Source organism: Odontesthes bonariensis, chromosome 22 (genome assembly GCF_027942865.1).
Source record: "Odontesthes bonariensis isolate fOdoBon6 chromosome 22, fOdoBon6.hap1, whole genome shotgun sequence".
NCBI lineage: Eukaryota > Metazoa > Chordata > Actinopteri > Atheriniformes > Atherinopsidae > Odontesthes > Odontesthes bonariensis.
Window position 1 is genome coordinate 29,176,250 of NC_134527.1, and position 17,500 is coordinate 29,193,749.

General features: G+C 43.0%; 1 protein-coding gene across 1 annotated transcript in view; it reads left to right on the plus strand.

The window, feature by feature from the left end:
- rasgrf2a (Ras protein-specific guanine nucleotide-releasing factor 2a) overlaps positions 1 to 17,500 on the plus strand; it is a 114,819-nt gene that overhangs the window by 18,487 nt on the left and 78,832 nt on the right. Inside the window, exon 2 of the mRNA XM_075456057.1 lies at positions 15,277 to 15,383. Within this exon, the coding sequence (XP_075312172.1) occupies positions 15,277 to 15,383 (107 nt within the window). The remainder of the gene's footprint in view (positions 1 to 15,276; positions 15,384 to 17,500) is intronic.

The following is a 17,500-nucleotide window of genomic DNA, read 5'->3' on the forward strand; positions in this document are numbered from 1 at the left end:
CAAGTAAGTCTCAAGTCTTAGCTTTCAAGTCTCAAGTAAGTCCCAAGTCATTTTTTCTTGGGCAAGTCAAGTCCTGTAACAGGTCAAGTCAAGTCCAAATCAAGTCACCTTATTATTGCAATTTTACCCGCAGAATCTGATCTTAATAAAGTGAAAAGACAAGATATAAGTAACTTTCAGTAAACATCATTGTCCAATGTGTCCAACCTGTTTAAAAAATATGACAGTAATTTGGATGTGCATTGTAATTACTGGTCATCAGTAAAATACATAATGGAATCAAACAAAACAGAAATGACTTCATAAAATTATTTAAAATTATATAAAATTATTACTTCTGCCTCACTTCTGCCACTAGTTTAGTATTTTATTTGCCTAACAAGAAAAAAGGCAAAAATCATCTGAAAGAAAAAACATACTACAGTATAGAGCATCAGAAACATCTGTATGTTTGATCTGTATCATCTTGAGACACCAGAGCTCTAAACACACAACAAAAATCAGATTATTAGCTTATTGTTCTTAGAAAAATGTCATGTCTGTGGGTTGCCACGTTTTTAGTGTCTGTTTAAGTTCTTAGTTTTACCATGTTTTAGTTGTTCATGTCTTAGTTTTGTTAAGTTTTAGCATTAGGTCTTGTTTTTAGTTTTTGCCATGCTATGCCACCTCATTCTTTCTCCTGCCCTGCCATCAGCTTCCCTTCCCTCACCTGTGTTTTCCCCATCAGCTGCACTCACCAATCACCCTCCGCAGTATTTAGTTTCCAGATTTCCCCATGCACGGGGTCAGATTCTTGCACATTCACGCCATGTCTTCATGCCGAAACAAGCTAAGTGTTTTCATCTGACCAAACATGGACGCGGCGGACTTCGAGGCATTCTGGGAGCTGGCCGGTAAACTCTGGAGCTGCTCGGCACGGGACAGCAGCTCTTGGTCAAGGTGTCTAATGAACTCCTGGATTTTTTTTTTTGAGAAAGCAGGTTCTCGAGACTTGGGCTGTGAACACATTACACATCTGGGATGAGGCGAGGAGTGTACAGCGTGCTGCAGTGCTGGATATTTTCGGCATGGAACAGGTGTTACACCAAATTCTGCGACCCATCATATTCTGCGACCACAGGGGGCGACAGCGTACATTCCTCTGTATGTACGCCTTGAGGACCAGCGAGAAGAAGACTATTTACGTAAACTGCATAGCACCACAGATTCTCTTACTACCAGATTCGCAACTCACGGTGCATTTCCGGTTTCCAACGAGGCGATTTTGGTTGCAGTTCCACCCTCTTTCCACGTGGGGCGCTCAATTTTTGGAGACCAGAATGAATGGAGTCCTATGGAGCTATACGCCCTAGCGTGCCCTTATCTCAAGATATAATTTTTTCTCTAGTAATTCGAATGTTGTGTTCGAAAGTGGATGTTTAGAAAATACCCATGGCTGAGTTTTAGATTTTTAGAGCCACTCATTTGCTTAAAGGTCCACTAAGTTAAATAAACAAAATTTAACAGTGATCTAGTTGTGTTTTCATGTGTCCAGATAGATACCTTACATTTCTGATAGTGATTTTTACGAAAATGTACTAATATCTGGAAAACGATATTTCATCCGTTATCAGGTCCAAAAGCTCCACCCTTCAAAAAAATAAACAATGCGCGGGGTTACCAAGGTTACCTATGATGACGTACATTTCAGAATAACAAAGCGCGGCAGGTAGCAAGTAATTTGAGTTGGTAGTCCGTATAGTAGATCGTAGGTTATTACAAAAGACAGTTTTCGTTTACAGTTTTCGTCGCTAGTATCTAAACCATGCCTACTAGATGTATCATCGCAGGTTGTAGTAACACTTATGAGGACGGGGTAAGCTTTCACCGCTTCCCCAAAGATGAGACCATCAGGAAGGTGTGGATGAAAAAGATGAGGCTAACTCGAGCTAAATGGAAGGGACCATCGCCCTCAAGCTCAGTGTGCAGTGAACACTTCACTGACTCGGACTTTGAGGATTCGGGGAGCCTTTATTCACAGTTTGGCATGAGCAAAAAAAAAATTTGAAGCCTACAGCCATACCCAACGTAACACTTGGAGTAAAGCGGTCACCGAAACCTCAGCCAACAAGAACTGTTTGGATGAAGAGAGAGAGGAAGAGGGTAAGTAGTAGGTGATTCATACATTTATTATCTCATGTGGGCTTCTATGAAAAATACTGTAAGTGTGGGACATGTTGGACATGTAACAGAGCACTCGGCTAGTTCATTTGTTGGCGACAACTCCTAGCTAGTCTGTTAATTGTGTCCCGCTAAAATGAAGCGCGACTCTGGATGTTCTTTACAAGGCTATAATTCAGTCCAACTCGTCATTGTTATAAGATGGTAATACCATCATCAAATTTGCCCTGTTGAATGGGTGTAAGATTTTGCTCCACATCATGTTGTTGTTACTAAAATTACATGCGTAAATGGAAATCCATGAACTTGTCAGCAATGAAGCCAGTCTTTTTGTATGGCCGTAATGGCTTACAGATCGCGAAATAAACAGACAAAAGGCCAGCTACTCGCGGTGCGTACTCTTACGAGTCGGTCTATATTATTCTCTCTTGCATTATTCATTTTCAGGCGGTCGAAGAAGCACTTGCAGGTGTGCAAACCGACCAGGCTCCTCCACATCAATCCGAGTCGGAACATGAACCGGGATACAGCAGTTGGAGTGAGTGTTACAGGGAGTTTGTATAATAGAAACCTTGTATATCATTGCTAGTCTTATTCTGCTTCCCTTCAGCAGAAAGAAAATGTTGTGCTACATCACGAAAAAACTTCATATGTTTACTGCAGTAGTTTACTTTGCCCTACAAAGGCAAAGTGCAGTAACTACACCAACATTGAAACTGAGAAAAAAATCTACAAAATATTGGTATTTGGTTGGATATTGTAGTTATTGCAAATTTGACATAGCGATATCTCTAACACAGGACATATTTGGACCATAAGACTTTGTTATGATAAACGGCCGATTTTCAGACAATTTTCAGTCTAAACTCAATTTTGACCAAATATGTAGTTACTGCACTTTGCCTTTGTAGGGCGTGGACCCAATCATGTTCGAAAAAAAATATTGCCCTTGCACCACAGTGTTTTTCACATGGCTGGTGAGTGTCATATGAATGTTATTGCTATTTCCTTTTCTGCAACAGCAACCTGACACTAGTGAGCAATCTAGCCAGTGTGCTGGTACCCAGACGTGGGTTCCTACCAGCTGTATGGGTACCCAAACACAGCCTGCCACATTGTACACAAAGCGTAAGTCTGAATTAAATTTACTAACCATGTACCTAAAAAGTACACCTCAGTCATCTTATAGTTTGAATAAACAAGCAAATGCACATGTAGCACTGACAACGTGGAAGTCCGTCTGACATCAGTCTGTCAAAAGATGACTGCATGTGTTCAGCGGAGACATGCATTGTGTCATCAGGTGGAAAATGTGAAAGCCATGGCTCATTATTGTTATGTATTTGTCTCATTTTATTTAGGTATCCAGGTGTCAGTACAGACACGTGATGCTTGGACACAGTACATTGCACCGGATGTGACTGGGAGGAGCATAGGGACCTTTTGCGACCTGTCAGAGGAGGAAGCCCAGATGGACATTGAAGAGGCGAGGCAGGAGGAAGACCAGATGGACATGGAAGAGGCGAGGCAGGAGGAGGAAGGCGCAACCTGTTCAGACTTCATACCTGACAGTGATTCCAGCTCTGAGTCTTCTGATGGCCAAAGCACGCCCGAGAGACCCACACAAAGGCTTAAGAAGTACGTATGAAACATTTCATATAATACTTACTCCATAGCATAGTAAAACAAAAGCCAGAAAACAGAACTATTGTCATGCATTCAACCCTAATACACTGATTCACTGTCACCGATCTGTGATGTTTTAGAATTCTTTTACACAATCTGGACGACATGTAGAAAAATACTACTGAGTGCCAATGATTTGTCATGTTTTTAATACTGTATATCCTGTCATTGCAGACAAGGTGGAAGAGCACCTTCTGTCGAAGTGAGGCCCAACAGGGTTATTCCTCCCCATGAAGACAATAAGTACATTGTGTTTGAGACAAAGCTCCTGGACCTCTTCAAGCTCTGCCGGGATTGCGGGTCAGGCAATGTCTACATCAAGAAAAGAGTCATGGGCACATTACTTATCATAATTGTCGAGTGTTATTCGTGCGACAAATCAAACAAGTGGGAAAGCCAGCCTTTCTACCAGAGCCGTCCAGCAGGAAATTTGCTGTTGTCTGCTGCAACGCTATTTTCTGGAGGAAGCTGGACCATGATGCGGCGCATCCTTTCGCAGCTGAGACTCGCTTGCATAGCTGACCAGACCTTTTATACCACACAGAGAGAGTTACTGCAACCGGCTATTGAGCGCAGGTGGTCAGAGGAACAACAGAGAGTTGTGGGACAGCTGCTGTCGACCAGTATTCCTCTCGTCATCGCCAGCGATGGACGCGCCGACAGCCCAGGCCACTCTGCTAAATTTGGGGTTTACACGGGACTGGAGGCCACCCTCAACAAGATTGTCGATCTGGAGCTGGTGCAGGTATTATTCCTTTTCACTTTTTGTTGATTTTACAAAATATGCACATGTTATATAGTTCCATCATTTACATGAGGAAATTTGTTTTGATATCTTTTGATTAACCAGAGCAATGAGGTTAAGTCATCATACCAAATGGAGCTGGAAGGATTCAAAAGACTCGAGGGTTTCCTGTCTCACCATGGGCTACAGATTGGTAAACTGATCACGGATCGCCATCGCCAACTCGCCAAGCATGTCAGGGAAAACCTACCGCACGTTTTGCATGTGTATGATGTTTGGCATATAGCAAAAGGTAAACAATGTGTATTTTTGGAATCACACATTTGCATGAAAACACCAGACAGAAAAATCTGATTTAGTAATTTAGTAACTTTCATGTCATTATTACACACAGTAGAAAGTGTCATTTGATATTCTTACTTACACCTTTCTTACATATAACTGTGTTACATATAACTATCCACTGTGGCTTCTAGACATGTCTTATGTCACCTGATTATATATATCCTGTTCTGTACTTTGTCAACAGCTGTCCAAAAGAAGGTCCATGCCCTCGCCACACAGAAGAACTGTGACGATCTTCTTGGTTGGGAGAAGAGCATCAACAACCACATGTATTGGGTTGCATCTTCAACTCAGGACCAAGAGGAGGAGCTGCGTGGTGCGAAATGGAACTCCTTGGGAAACCACATACAGGGGATCCACTCTGGGCATTCAGCAATCTTCCCAACCTGTCTTCATGGAGACCTACAGGAAGATAGAGCCAAGAATTGGCTCAAGCCAGGTAAATGTATTTGAACTTCATCTGTCTTGACCTATCCCTAACAGGGATATACTATGAAATATATCCCAATATCCTCTGAGCTGGCCAGGATACCATGGAACCTATGAGGTCCTTCAAAATAATGAAGGCCTGTGCATTGAGATATGTATTTTTCTGTATTCTCAAAACATGTTGTGTACTCTTGTTCTGTCTAGGCACAAAAGTGGCTGAAAAGTTTGATGACATCCTCAATAATACCACCTTGGTGAAGGACATCAAGAAAATGTCATCAGGTCACCAGACATCATCTCTTGAATCCTTCCACAGTGTCATCAATCAATTTGCACCAAAAATGAAGTCGTACAGATATCATGGCATTCTCAGCAGGTAAGTTCATACCTCTCACTAATGTTGATCACTCAGAATGTTACTGTATTCATGCTGGTGGTAGAGAACATCCCATTCAATATCAATATTAACAGCATAAACAAAATCATTGTTTCTTTCCCATCATTTCTACCTCAGGTTTCAATTGGCAGCACTGCACTACAATGCAAACAGTGGCAGGGAGCAGGCAAGGACAAGTAAAGGGGACCTACGCTACAGCATTCGGAAACCAAAGTACAGGCCAGGGAGTGCTTCAGCTAAGCCAGTCAAAGAACCATGCAACTACTGTAAGTCAAAGGTGGAAAATGTCACCACTTTGTGTGTGTGGGGGTAGTTATCCAATTTACTTAGTGTTACAAAACAGACACCCAACCAAAACTAAGATCCATAATCTTCTTTTCAATGTGTTTTTTAAATGTGTGTACTGTGTAGCCTATGTTGAGCAACTCATGGCTGATGTGGCGGAGCAAGACTTCAACACTTCTCCACGTGAGAGGCAGCCATCACCACCACCTTTGAGCAGCGGCCATGTGTACCCCCCCAAAGAGGAGATAATCCGATGCCATCACAGCCGATTTTCAAAAAATTAATCAAATACAGATCAGAGCGACTTTGTATGGGCAAATGTGTGTGATGTATGATATTTGAAAAAAATTCAGTCTTTTTTTCTACACCATATATATATACATATATAATTATTTTTTGCTTGTTTGTTTAAAATCCATTGCTGAGGTTAACAAATGCATTATAACAAATAAATCAGATTTATCAGGTATACTGTACATTCAAATGTCTTTATTTGCCACATTACACCACATCCTGGAAACCTGCAAATGCTGTGGATGGGAAGGTCTGCCGGATCTTTGTGACGGCACAGGATGCCAGTGGAACACGAACATGGCGGCCTAGGAACTCCCAGCGCCATCTCACCAACTGCCGATATGCAGTATGCCTGAATTTCCTATAACATTGTGAACGGGTTATTATTGTTGTTACTGTTGTTATAATAACAATAATAATAATAATAATTATTATTATTATTCATACTTCATTATTCATACTTCATAGAATGATTCTAGGGGGACAACTCACTCATTTTCAGATGGATCCTGCCGTGCAAGCCCCCCATATTGCTGAACATACTCGTAGTATGCTGTCTCAAGCACCCATCTGTCTAAGCATACTGTGTTAAAGCCTGGATGAGATGTTATGCACTGTAGTTGTGCGTTGTGCTCCTCGTAGGCTTCTATTTTCGCGGCCACTTCTGGTATCTCCCTGCAGCACACAGGTTCAACTGCAGTCGGCATTGCCGCACAGGCAGAGCATGTGCACCTGTGTCACAGAGTGAGCATAGTATTACAAATCAGGACTTTGAAGTAACATTGTATGTGCTACACAGACCTACACTTTTCGTGACTCCCACGATCACCATGCAGAAATAACAATGTATATAAGTTGAATGTTGTAATAACACACGGAGATGTAGTTCAAATCTATAAGGTTGTTAGAAGATTTCCCTAATACAATCCCGTATTGCCTTTTTACAAGAGTCGGCGGCCCTGGATGCCTTATATAATGACGTTGTAGTACACCTCAAATGGGAAATGAAGGGGTGCTGCCAGTTATAGTTGCTGTCCAAGGTAGCCCACATTTCACCCGTTTGAGATGTACTGCTACCGAGTTTAGAAAGTCGTCTGTTGCGATGTTAGTCTAAGCCGATTTGGTTCAGGTGGCAAAGCCAATTAATTTGCGTTTAGTTGACAACTACAAAAAACATTTTGACAGCTTTCCCCGTAACATATGGCTACTTCATCGACATCAAGACTGATTTGTAGCCTGTAGGCAACATAGCCTGGTAAATCCCATGCTGCCTTTAGTTCTACACAATCGTAATCAAACTTGTGATTAGGTCTGGTGGTAACCAGGTAAGTAGGCAACACATAGCATTGCTATATCATCTGCTAAAAACAAAGCTAAAGGAAGGAAACAGACAATAATGATGACAACGTTCATAAACGAAATGAGATGGTTTATAGAGAGCCAACACTACTCCGTTTATTGACACTGTTTCAACATGTATTTATTTCCCTTCCCGATATATGAGCGATATTGACACGACATTGAAATGTGGTTGTAGCCTACCAATTGATGTGCCCCAAACGAGCGCCAACTCCTCCCGCAGCCTCCCCGTCCATATCCACCTGTTCCCCAGCCTCCTGCGCTGGTGGTTCAAATAAATACGGTTGGACACCTCGTGGAATAAACGGTTCATCTTCACTGCTGGAACTGCTGTCGTCCATTGTATTGAGCTCAATCCAGAGATCAGAATCAGAATCAGAATCAGAATTCGTTTTTATTGCCATTGTTAGTGAACAGTGTTCACTAACTAGGAATTTGCTGCGGCGTAAGGTGCAAACATGTAACAGGGATATAATGATTAAAAATAAAGAATAAAAATATATGAATACAAAATGTACAAGGTGTGTACAACAATACACAGTAACCGATATACAGAGCAACAACAGTGCAGTTTCGTTAGTGCAATTTTAATGATGGTAAAGTGAAGTAAAGTGTCTGTGGCAGGTTATGAAGTGATTATGAAGTGTTTATAAGTCTGACTGCAAGGGGGAAAAAACTGTTTTTGTGACGGGAGGTCTTAGTCCGAATGGACCGAAGCCTCCTGCCTGAGGGGAGTGGTTCAAATAGTCCATGTGCAGGGTGAGAAGGGTCAGCTGTGATCCGACCTGCTCGCCCCATAGTCCTGGAGACGTGCAGGTCATGGATCGATGGGAGGCTGCAGCCGATCACCTTCTCTGCGGAGCGCACAACTCGCTGCAGTCTGTGTCTGTCCCTGGCAGAGGCCCCGGCATACCACACCGTGATGGAGGAGCAGAGGATGGACTCGATGATGGCCGTGTAGAACTGCACCATCAGCTGGGCCGGCAGCTCGGCCTTCCTCAGCTGTCGCAGGAAGTACATCCTCTGCTGGGCCTTCCTGGTGAGGGAGCTGATGGTCGGCTCCCACTTGAGGTCCCGGGTGATGGTGGTGCCGAGGAACCGGTGACAGTCCGCAGTGGTGATGGGGGTGTCAGTGAGGGCGAGGGGGGGCAGGGGGGCTGTGGATTTCCTGAAGTCAACGACCATCTCCACTGTCTTCTGGGCGTTGAGCTCCAGGTGGTTGCTGCTGCACCAGGTCACCAGCCGGTCCACCTCCCTCCTGTAGGCAGTCTCATCGCCGCCCGAGATGAGTCCGATGAGGGTGGTGTCGTCCGCAAACTTAATAAGTTTAACAGAGTCATGGCTGGAGGTGCAACAGTTAGTGTACAGGGAGAACAGTAGAGGTGACAGTACACAGCCCTGTGGAGATCCTGTGCTTAATGTCCGAGTTGCAGAGACACTCTTCCCCAGCCGCACGCGCTGACTCCGGTCTGTTAGGAAGTCTGTGATCCACCTGGAGGTGGAGTCGGGCACGGAGAGCACAGAGAGCTTGTCCTGGAGCAGAGTGGGAAGAATCATATTAAATGCAGAGCTGAAATCCACAAACAGGATCCTGGCGTAGGTTCCTGGGGAGTCCAGATGCTGCAGGATGAAGTGCAGGGCCAGGTTTATGGCGTCGTCTACAGACCTGTTGGCTCTGTAGGCAAACTGCAGAGGGTCCAGGAGAGGGTTGATGATGGATTTGAGGTGGGATAAGACCAGACGTTCAAAAGTCTTCATGACTACAGACGTAAGAGCCACAGGCCTGTAGTCATTGAGTCCTGTGGCACGTGGTTTCTTGGGGACAGGGACAATGATGGAGGACTTGAAGCAGGTTGGGACGTGGCATGACTCCAGGGAAGAGTTGAAGATCCCTGTGAAGACCAGGGTCAGCTCCTCAGCACAGTGTCTCAGGGTGGAGGGAGACACAGAGTCAGGGCCCGTAGCCTTGTGTGGATTCAGCCTCCTGAACAGCCTGTTAACGTCCTCTTCTCGGACTGAAAGGGCAGGGGGGGGAGGGGGGCAATCCAAGGTGGATGAGTTTAGGGTGGTGTAAGGGGTGGGGAGGGGTGAGAGGGCAGAGGGGGCAGGGGGGCAATCCAAAGTGGTTGAGATCGGAGTGGTGTGGGGGGTGGGGAGGGGTGAGTCCATGACTTCAAAGCGTGAGTAGAAGTCATTCAGGTCGTTGGCCAGTTTCAGATCGTCTGAGGAATGAAGTGCTCTGGGCTTGTAGTTGGTGATCTCTTTCAGCCCCCTCCATACAGTGGCAGAGTCGTTAGCAGAGAACCGCTGCTCCAGACGTGCATTGTACCTGGATCTAGCCTTCGACATCTCCCTGCTAAATCCATACTTTGCACCTCTGTAGCTGTCTCTGTCTCCCTCTCTGAAAGCAACCTCCTTCTGTCGACGGAGCTGTCTGAGTTTTGGTGTGAACCAGGGTTTATCATTATTGAAGAAGACTCTGGTGCGTGATGGGATGATGCTGTCTTCACAGAAGTGTATATGACGTCACGGTGTCCGTGTATTCGTCTAAGCTGTCTGTAGAGGCCTTGAACATGTCCCAGTCTGTGGTGTCCAAGCACGTGCGTAGCTCCTCCACAGCTTCACTGGTCCACTTTTTAGAAGTCCTCACTACAGGCTTTGAGAGCTTGAGTCTCTGCCTGTACGCGGGGATCAGGTGGACCATGACGTGATCTGAGAGTCCCAAAGCTGCGCGGGGCACAGCACGATAAGCACCCCTCACTGTAGTGTAACAGTGATCCAACGTGTTCCCCTCTCTGGTCGGGCATGTGACAAACTGTTTGTATTTTGGTAGTTCATGACTGAGATTCCCTTTGTTAAAATCTCCGAGGATTATAACTAGGGAGTCCGGAAAAGACCGCTCCACGCACATAATCTGGTCCGCAAGAGCACGCTCAGCCTCGTGCACGTCCGCGCTCGGCGGGATGTAAACAGCGGCCAGAATGAATGAGGAGAACTCACGTGGAGAGTAGAACGGTTTGCAGTTAATGAAGATATATTCCAGAGAAGGAGAGCAATGCTGGGAGATCACTGTTACATCGGAGCACCAGGCGTTGTTGATGTAGAAGCAGACTCCTCCACCTTTTGTTTTTCCTCTGGAGAGTTCCCGCTGTCTGTCAGTATGACAGAATTATACGTCAGTATTTCGATCAGTATCAATCACAACAGCGCGTTGTTCAGGTAGGCGCACAGGCTAGTTCTGCGCTGTCTTCTGAAATGTACGTCATGACCTGTTGTCCAGTCAGAAAGACGTATTTTATAACTTCACTAAAAATTACGATTTTGACTTTACTCAAAGTTTGAGTTTGTGTATTTTAGGTAACAATAGACATATAAGGAACTTTAATTTTGTTAATTTAGTGGACCTTTAAAAAAAGGATTTTAAGTGTATATAATGTCATACATAGCTTACGACCGGAGATGCCGCTTTAAGCAAAGTCAAATGAAAGTGACCGTAACTGCGGAAAAGGTTTGGAAGAGCAGGGGTAACATAAGCGGAAAAAGTCCATCTTAATTCTGTTGTCGCTTGGTATGGAGCCAGTCGTCAAGCGGTGCCTCTGGTCGTAATTCATTCTTTCGCTGGTCGACCAGCTGTCATTAGCACAATGCTAGCGCGTTGTAGACAACAAGAAGCCAACCTGTAAGAAATCAAAGGGATATATGTACTCGTTCAGTAGATTTTTGACTTGAAACCCATGTTGAGCTCTCAGAAACTACATTCAAATCTGAGCGCTCTTGAGGAGACTTAGGTGAAACTGACCATTTGTAGCATCTAGCTCTATTGGGCCCAATTCATTCTGGTCTCCACCGACGCGCCCAGTGGAATTCTGGTGGAACTGCAGCCAAAAAGCCGGTACAATGGGGCTTAATAGTAAGTGGCAAGGTTGTTAGATAGGGCTGTGGTAGCACTAATAGAAATTGTAAACTTCACCATCGCATTGAATCGCTGTTAATTTGGTGTAACACCGGAAAAAGTAGCCGCGCTGTACACTTCCGTCTTTTGCTGTCAATGTTGAAATTATGAAAGCCGAAGACGATGACTCTCGGTATCCCTCCTGCTGACATGTTGATGCGTATCTGATATGAGAGGGCGGGTCTCTCCAATAAACACATAAGGTACGAGAGGGCATGACTGATTGACAGGGTAGGGATCCAATCATGACGCCATTCTCAGCCTGCGCTCCTACCGGGTAATCGATATTGTTTTTTAAATTAATTTATTGATTTTATATTCAAACTGAAAACATGAACTGAATAACACTCAAATAATTCAAGTCATCTTGTCTCAAGTCAAGTCAAGTCCCGAGTCTTTAACTTTCAAGTCCGAGTCAAGTCTCAAGTCTTTTATTTTTTGTCAAGTCAAGTCACAAGTCATCAAAACAGAGACTCGAGTCGACTCGAGTCCAAGTCACAGTGACTCGAGTCCCCATCTCTGGTGGAGACAGATGAATGGCTGACATCGTGATTAAGATTCCCAAGGACTGTGCTGCTGCAAATATGCAGCTTGTTAGAGCCATAACTCCAGAGAGAAACACGCCGATCAAACCCAATTCCACCACACGCAGGTCCTCACCACCCTTGGATTTTTGGCCACTGGAACCTTTCAGAGGGAGATTGGAGACAGATCGGGTGTGTCTCAGTCCTCTGTGAGTCGTGCGCTCCCCTTGGTCATCAAAGCTCTCATCAGTTTATCACCCATGGTACATCAGATTCCCATACACCGCTGTCCAACAAGTACAGATTAAGAGGGACTTTCATGCTGTGGCTGGACTGCCGATCATAATTGGAGCACGAGACACATATACGCATCAAAGCACCCGTGAGCTGAAGGCCAGGTGGGTGTGTCTCGATACCTCGTTCATGGCGCAATATTGCCATGAACGAGGGTCTCCACCTGAACCAGCCCAGGCAGACCAGAAGCTGTGGTGCCAGAAGACCCCCCTCATGGACCGGCCCATCAAAGTGCCATCATGATGAGGCAACAACTGATTGCACAGCTTTAGTTGCAGTCATCGAGCGCCTGCCCATGGCGAGACGGTTTTTTAAGCTATTTTCATATCAAACCATTTATTTTTTTATTTCGGTGACATTACGAACTACAGGTGACACAGAATTAATAGCACTCGTAATTGCTTCCCATTTCTTCGCTTTAGCAGGTCCCGTAATTCCACTGCTGACACTGCTAAAAATGACAGATTTTCCTTTCTGGATCTCTGAAAGCAGAACTTCAGTCTCAGAGTCCGTAAAGTTGTTCTTTTTGCACCTTGATGCCATTCTCATGACTCAACACTCAACACTTCCTGGCACAGGAGAGAGGAAGCACAGCCTTATATGGTATCATTTTGGGCGTGGAATATGCAAATCTACTATCCTCGTGCACGTGAACGTAGATACGCACAGGTGTGATTCATCATTTACGCAGGTCGTTTACACACTTTTTCCGAAGTTAAGAGCGCTTGTTGAATCTGACGTGGCGTGTTTGTACGAGACCTTCTTACGAAAAAATTGAGAGAAATTTAGAATAAAAATATGAAAATGTTCTTGCATGAGGCCCATTGATAGAAGTCCATGACATCACTTTTGCTTGATATGAAAAGCTGCATTAGATCCAGTTACTGTCAGTTGTTCTCAGTTTTATAATATTTGTGACTAACCAGCTGCCTTACCATAGGAGATAACTATATTTCACAAAACTAATTTAGCTCCAGTAGTTTCCCCTTGAGGCTACATCTCCCTCACCAGACAGCATATCAGGAAAAACTGAGCCGTTTCCTCTAGTCGGGAGATTCAGCACAAATAGATTTGCTAATAAACTGCACGTGCTGCTGGTTAATGTTTATTTTGGTGCAAAAGTGTGTGAACATGTGTAGTTCAGAGTATTTAATCATTTAGTTAATTACTGGACCCAGTAGCTTGATGTATCCTAAACTTTATATGTTAGTTTTTATATTTTATTGACCAGTTTTTGTAAGGTTTGTGAACAAACATCTGTGTATTGATGAGGTACAGTTTAGTAGAAATTTGATTATGAAGGTCTAAGATAGGCAGTGTCAATTAACCCTCAGATTGATACTTCTTCTTTCATAAAAGAGTGCGTAAGGCCTACTGCGCTGTACACTGGCTCCTCAGCACCAAACAACAAAACGATGTTTTCCTCAGGAGAGGAATTATCATCATAATTATCATGATGTTTCCCTTGTAGAGGGTAAACATGACCAATACTCGCAGACATGAGAAGAAGACTGGCAACATACCCCATTGAAATTAATCCGTGACAAACCCTCTTAATTTTTCCTCTCTTATGACCAAGGTCTTCTCTGTCTTCTTCCTTAACATTTAGCAATAGATCTGGGTATCGCTACTGATGTCCTGAATCGATTCAATTCCAATTTTGATTTGATTTTGATATCAATTCAAATCATTTAGCTTCAGTACAAATTTGGCTTGGCTATAGAAGAGGTTTTCACTAAAATAATTGCAAAATACTGTAATTGGTATAGAAATATGCACTTTTTGGTCAGATGGGGGAGTGAAAATGTTGCATTTGTCAAGCTCATCTTGGTTGGGATACTTTTTTAAAATTTTTATTTAATTCTCCTTAGGTGGCCATCACTGTTTATTACAGTGGGGGCCTTACCATCTGCTGACGGCTTAATGCAGCCTAATCTGCCTAACCCTGCTCTACAGTTGGACAGCGAATGAATCCTACGTTTTAATTCATCAGATTCGTAAAAATCTGTGAGAACGAGGTGTGCTGCTATTTTTCCTTCAGGTGGACAATTATAATATTAATGCAGGTTTCAGTTTCGTACTGTTTTACATTAGATATAAATGTGTAAAACAAGGTATTTGCAGGAAATTACGAACCGCTTATTATTATTTAGTTTATACTCACTTTGTAATTAATAAGTTTATCTCACAGCGTTACTGTCTTCACAAAAGCCATCAGTGGCTGTTTTTTGTTATTTTTGTTATGTTATGTTATTTTTACTTCTCCTTAGCTCAGCTTGGAGACAGGAACTCTGACACAAGGAGGCTGGATATGAAAGTATGAACAAACTTTGGGGTCTAGCTACAATTAACGGTTTCTTTTAAAATATCTTCAATTATTTAGCTTACTAAATGTCAAAAAGAGGGAGAATATTGTCCAAAATCCAAAGATATTATTAAAATCCTCCATTATATGATATTTTTTAATTCTATAACAACTTATTTGTTTTAAAGATGTCTGGAATTTGTTTCTACGCAAGAGTTTGTGATTAATTCAAGTTATGCAAAAGATCTAGAGGAATTGGTTACAGTTGAGTTTTATACTCACAAACAGAAAAACTTGAATAGCCTGCTTAAATTGGCATCAATTAGATCCAGTTTCATTTGATTTCATTTGGTAACTGAAGTATAACCACCTAAAGTAATAGATCAATGACACTTGGAGGTTGTTAAAAGACTATTTCGACTTCATGTCAACATCTATTAAGCAGAAAGTCTTTTATTTAGAAAGGGTTGTTACTATTTTGTGTGTTTTCTGTGACTACAGCACTACTTCCTGGTTGTTTTTGGCCACGATGGACAGAAACCTTTGGAGCTGCGTACAGAAGAAGAGTCGGACTGCAACGAGTGGGTCGAGTGCATCCAGCAGGCCAGGTACAAAGATCTCACAAATGTTTTTTTTAAGAAAGTCTAATTAGATACTTGATTTTATTTCCATATATGTTACGTTTATATGGTGAGATTGTTTCTCTGCGCCGTTCATCCTGCGCTTTCATATTTATCTGATGGCTACAGTGTATTTACACAAGATGTAAAGTTATCAACTCACCAATAATACTGTGAATACATATTTTACAAGCCAGATTTGGCCACTAGAACTAGTACTTTTACACATAGTATTAAATACAGATGCTACTTAATGCTTCTTTTTCTCTACATTTTAGAAAATGAGCGGTGACAGTGGATTTTATTATGAGTACTTAAATGAAAACATAAAAGAACTTTGTGTCTTCATGGCGATGCGTATAAATGTCACAGCGCTTTTTGGTACTTATCGCGTGTCATTTAAAGGCATTTTAAGCTTTTCAAATGTCAAATGGTTAGAGTACAGTATGGTGGAGGGTCCCCCCCTTTTACACCACATAACCATTAAAATGACTTAGAGCAGGGTTAGAGCAAAAGTACAGGGCAGGACATTATTTCCTCAAAATAAGTAAAGTAAAATAACACGTGAAAGTACAAAATGCCGGTGTAATAACATGCCAAGACACTTTCATGAGACCGGGCTCAAATTGCCCCAGCAACACGACATACTAGGCCATTTTTTTTCTTTAGTTTATGGCTAAAAGCTGCTTATCGGTCGACTTCAATTCTCTTAAGAATTTGCACCAGGTGCTCAGAGGACGTTAATTACAACATAAAACATCTCAAAGCCCCCAAAACAGAAAGGAGAAAACACTTGAATGATAAAATCCTGATCCCCACCAAAACACTGACAGTGCTTGATAGATACCTCTGTATTACCGTGTCACTCGAACCATTCACTCAAAGACATGAAGTAAGCAGATAGTTTAACTTTTTGTTTTTAAATGCTGTATTTGACTTGATTTATAAGTCTTCATTAAGAAAGGTGCAGCTGAAGTTTCAGAATTACGACTTTTAAAACACAAAATAACACTTTTTTTTTTTTAAATTGGCAAATTTTATTTTTGTTTTCAATTCAATTCATTTTTATTTATATAGCGCCAAATACAACAAATGTCATCTCAAGGCACTTAGATAGTAAGTCCAATTCAAGCCAATTGGAATTCAATTAATTAATAATAATCATAATTCATAAAATAATCCAATTCGTTCATATAGAGCCAATTCAAAAACAATTTCCTAGCTAAGAAAACCAACAGATTGCACTGAAAACTTTTTGTTTTTCGGTCCAATCTCCCGGCCTGAGCGGCGTGCCTGAGGCGACTGTGGAGAGAAACGACTCCCTTTTAACAGGAAGAAACCTCTGGCAGAACCAGACTCAGGAAGGGTGGCCATCCGCCTCGACCAGCTGGGGTTTGAGAAGACAGAAAAAGGGGGGGGAAGGGGGGGGGGGGGATGGGGAGGGGGGCAGGGGGCCACCGCGACGGCGGCACTGTAACACCATTCAAAGGATATCTGTTGGAACAGGGAAACACGAGTTAATGACCACAATAATATCACATATACATAAAGAGAGTAAAGTGAGGAAAGGTGTGTCAGATGAGGCCCCCCAGCAGTCTAGGCCTATAGCAGCTTAACTATGGGATGTTTCAGGATCACATGAGCCATCCCTATTCAAGGTAAACACAAGAAACTTGTGCTAACGAAAAAATAAATAATAAAATAAAGGACCAGACTCAGTGAGTAATTCCCTATACTCCCTATATAGATCTGCTCCTCACACCACAACAACCATCTTTTTACAGCCACAAGCTACCTCAGCCTCTCACCAACTGCACACCAGTCACAGCGGGGTGGGGATGCAAACCCTGGTTCGGGTAGGGGGAGAAATAAAAGAGGTAAGAGAAGCGGGAATGGGATTCAAACCCTGGTTCGGGTAGGGGGTAATGAAAGTATAGAGGGTGCCAGAGGTGGAGGCAGAACAAGACACACTAGCAGACACACTAGCAGATTCAACAGACCTAACTATAAGCTTTATAAAAAAGGAAAGTTTTAAGCCTGGTCTTAAAAGTGGAAAGGGTGTCTGCTTCCCGGACATTTACTGGCAGCTTATTCCACAATTGAGG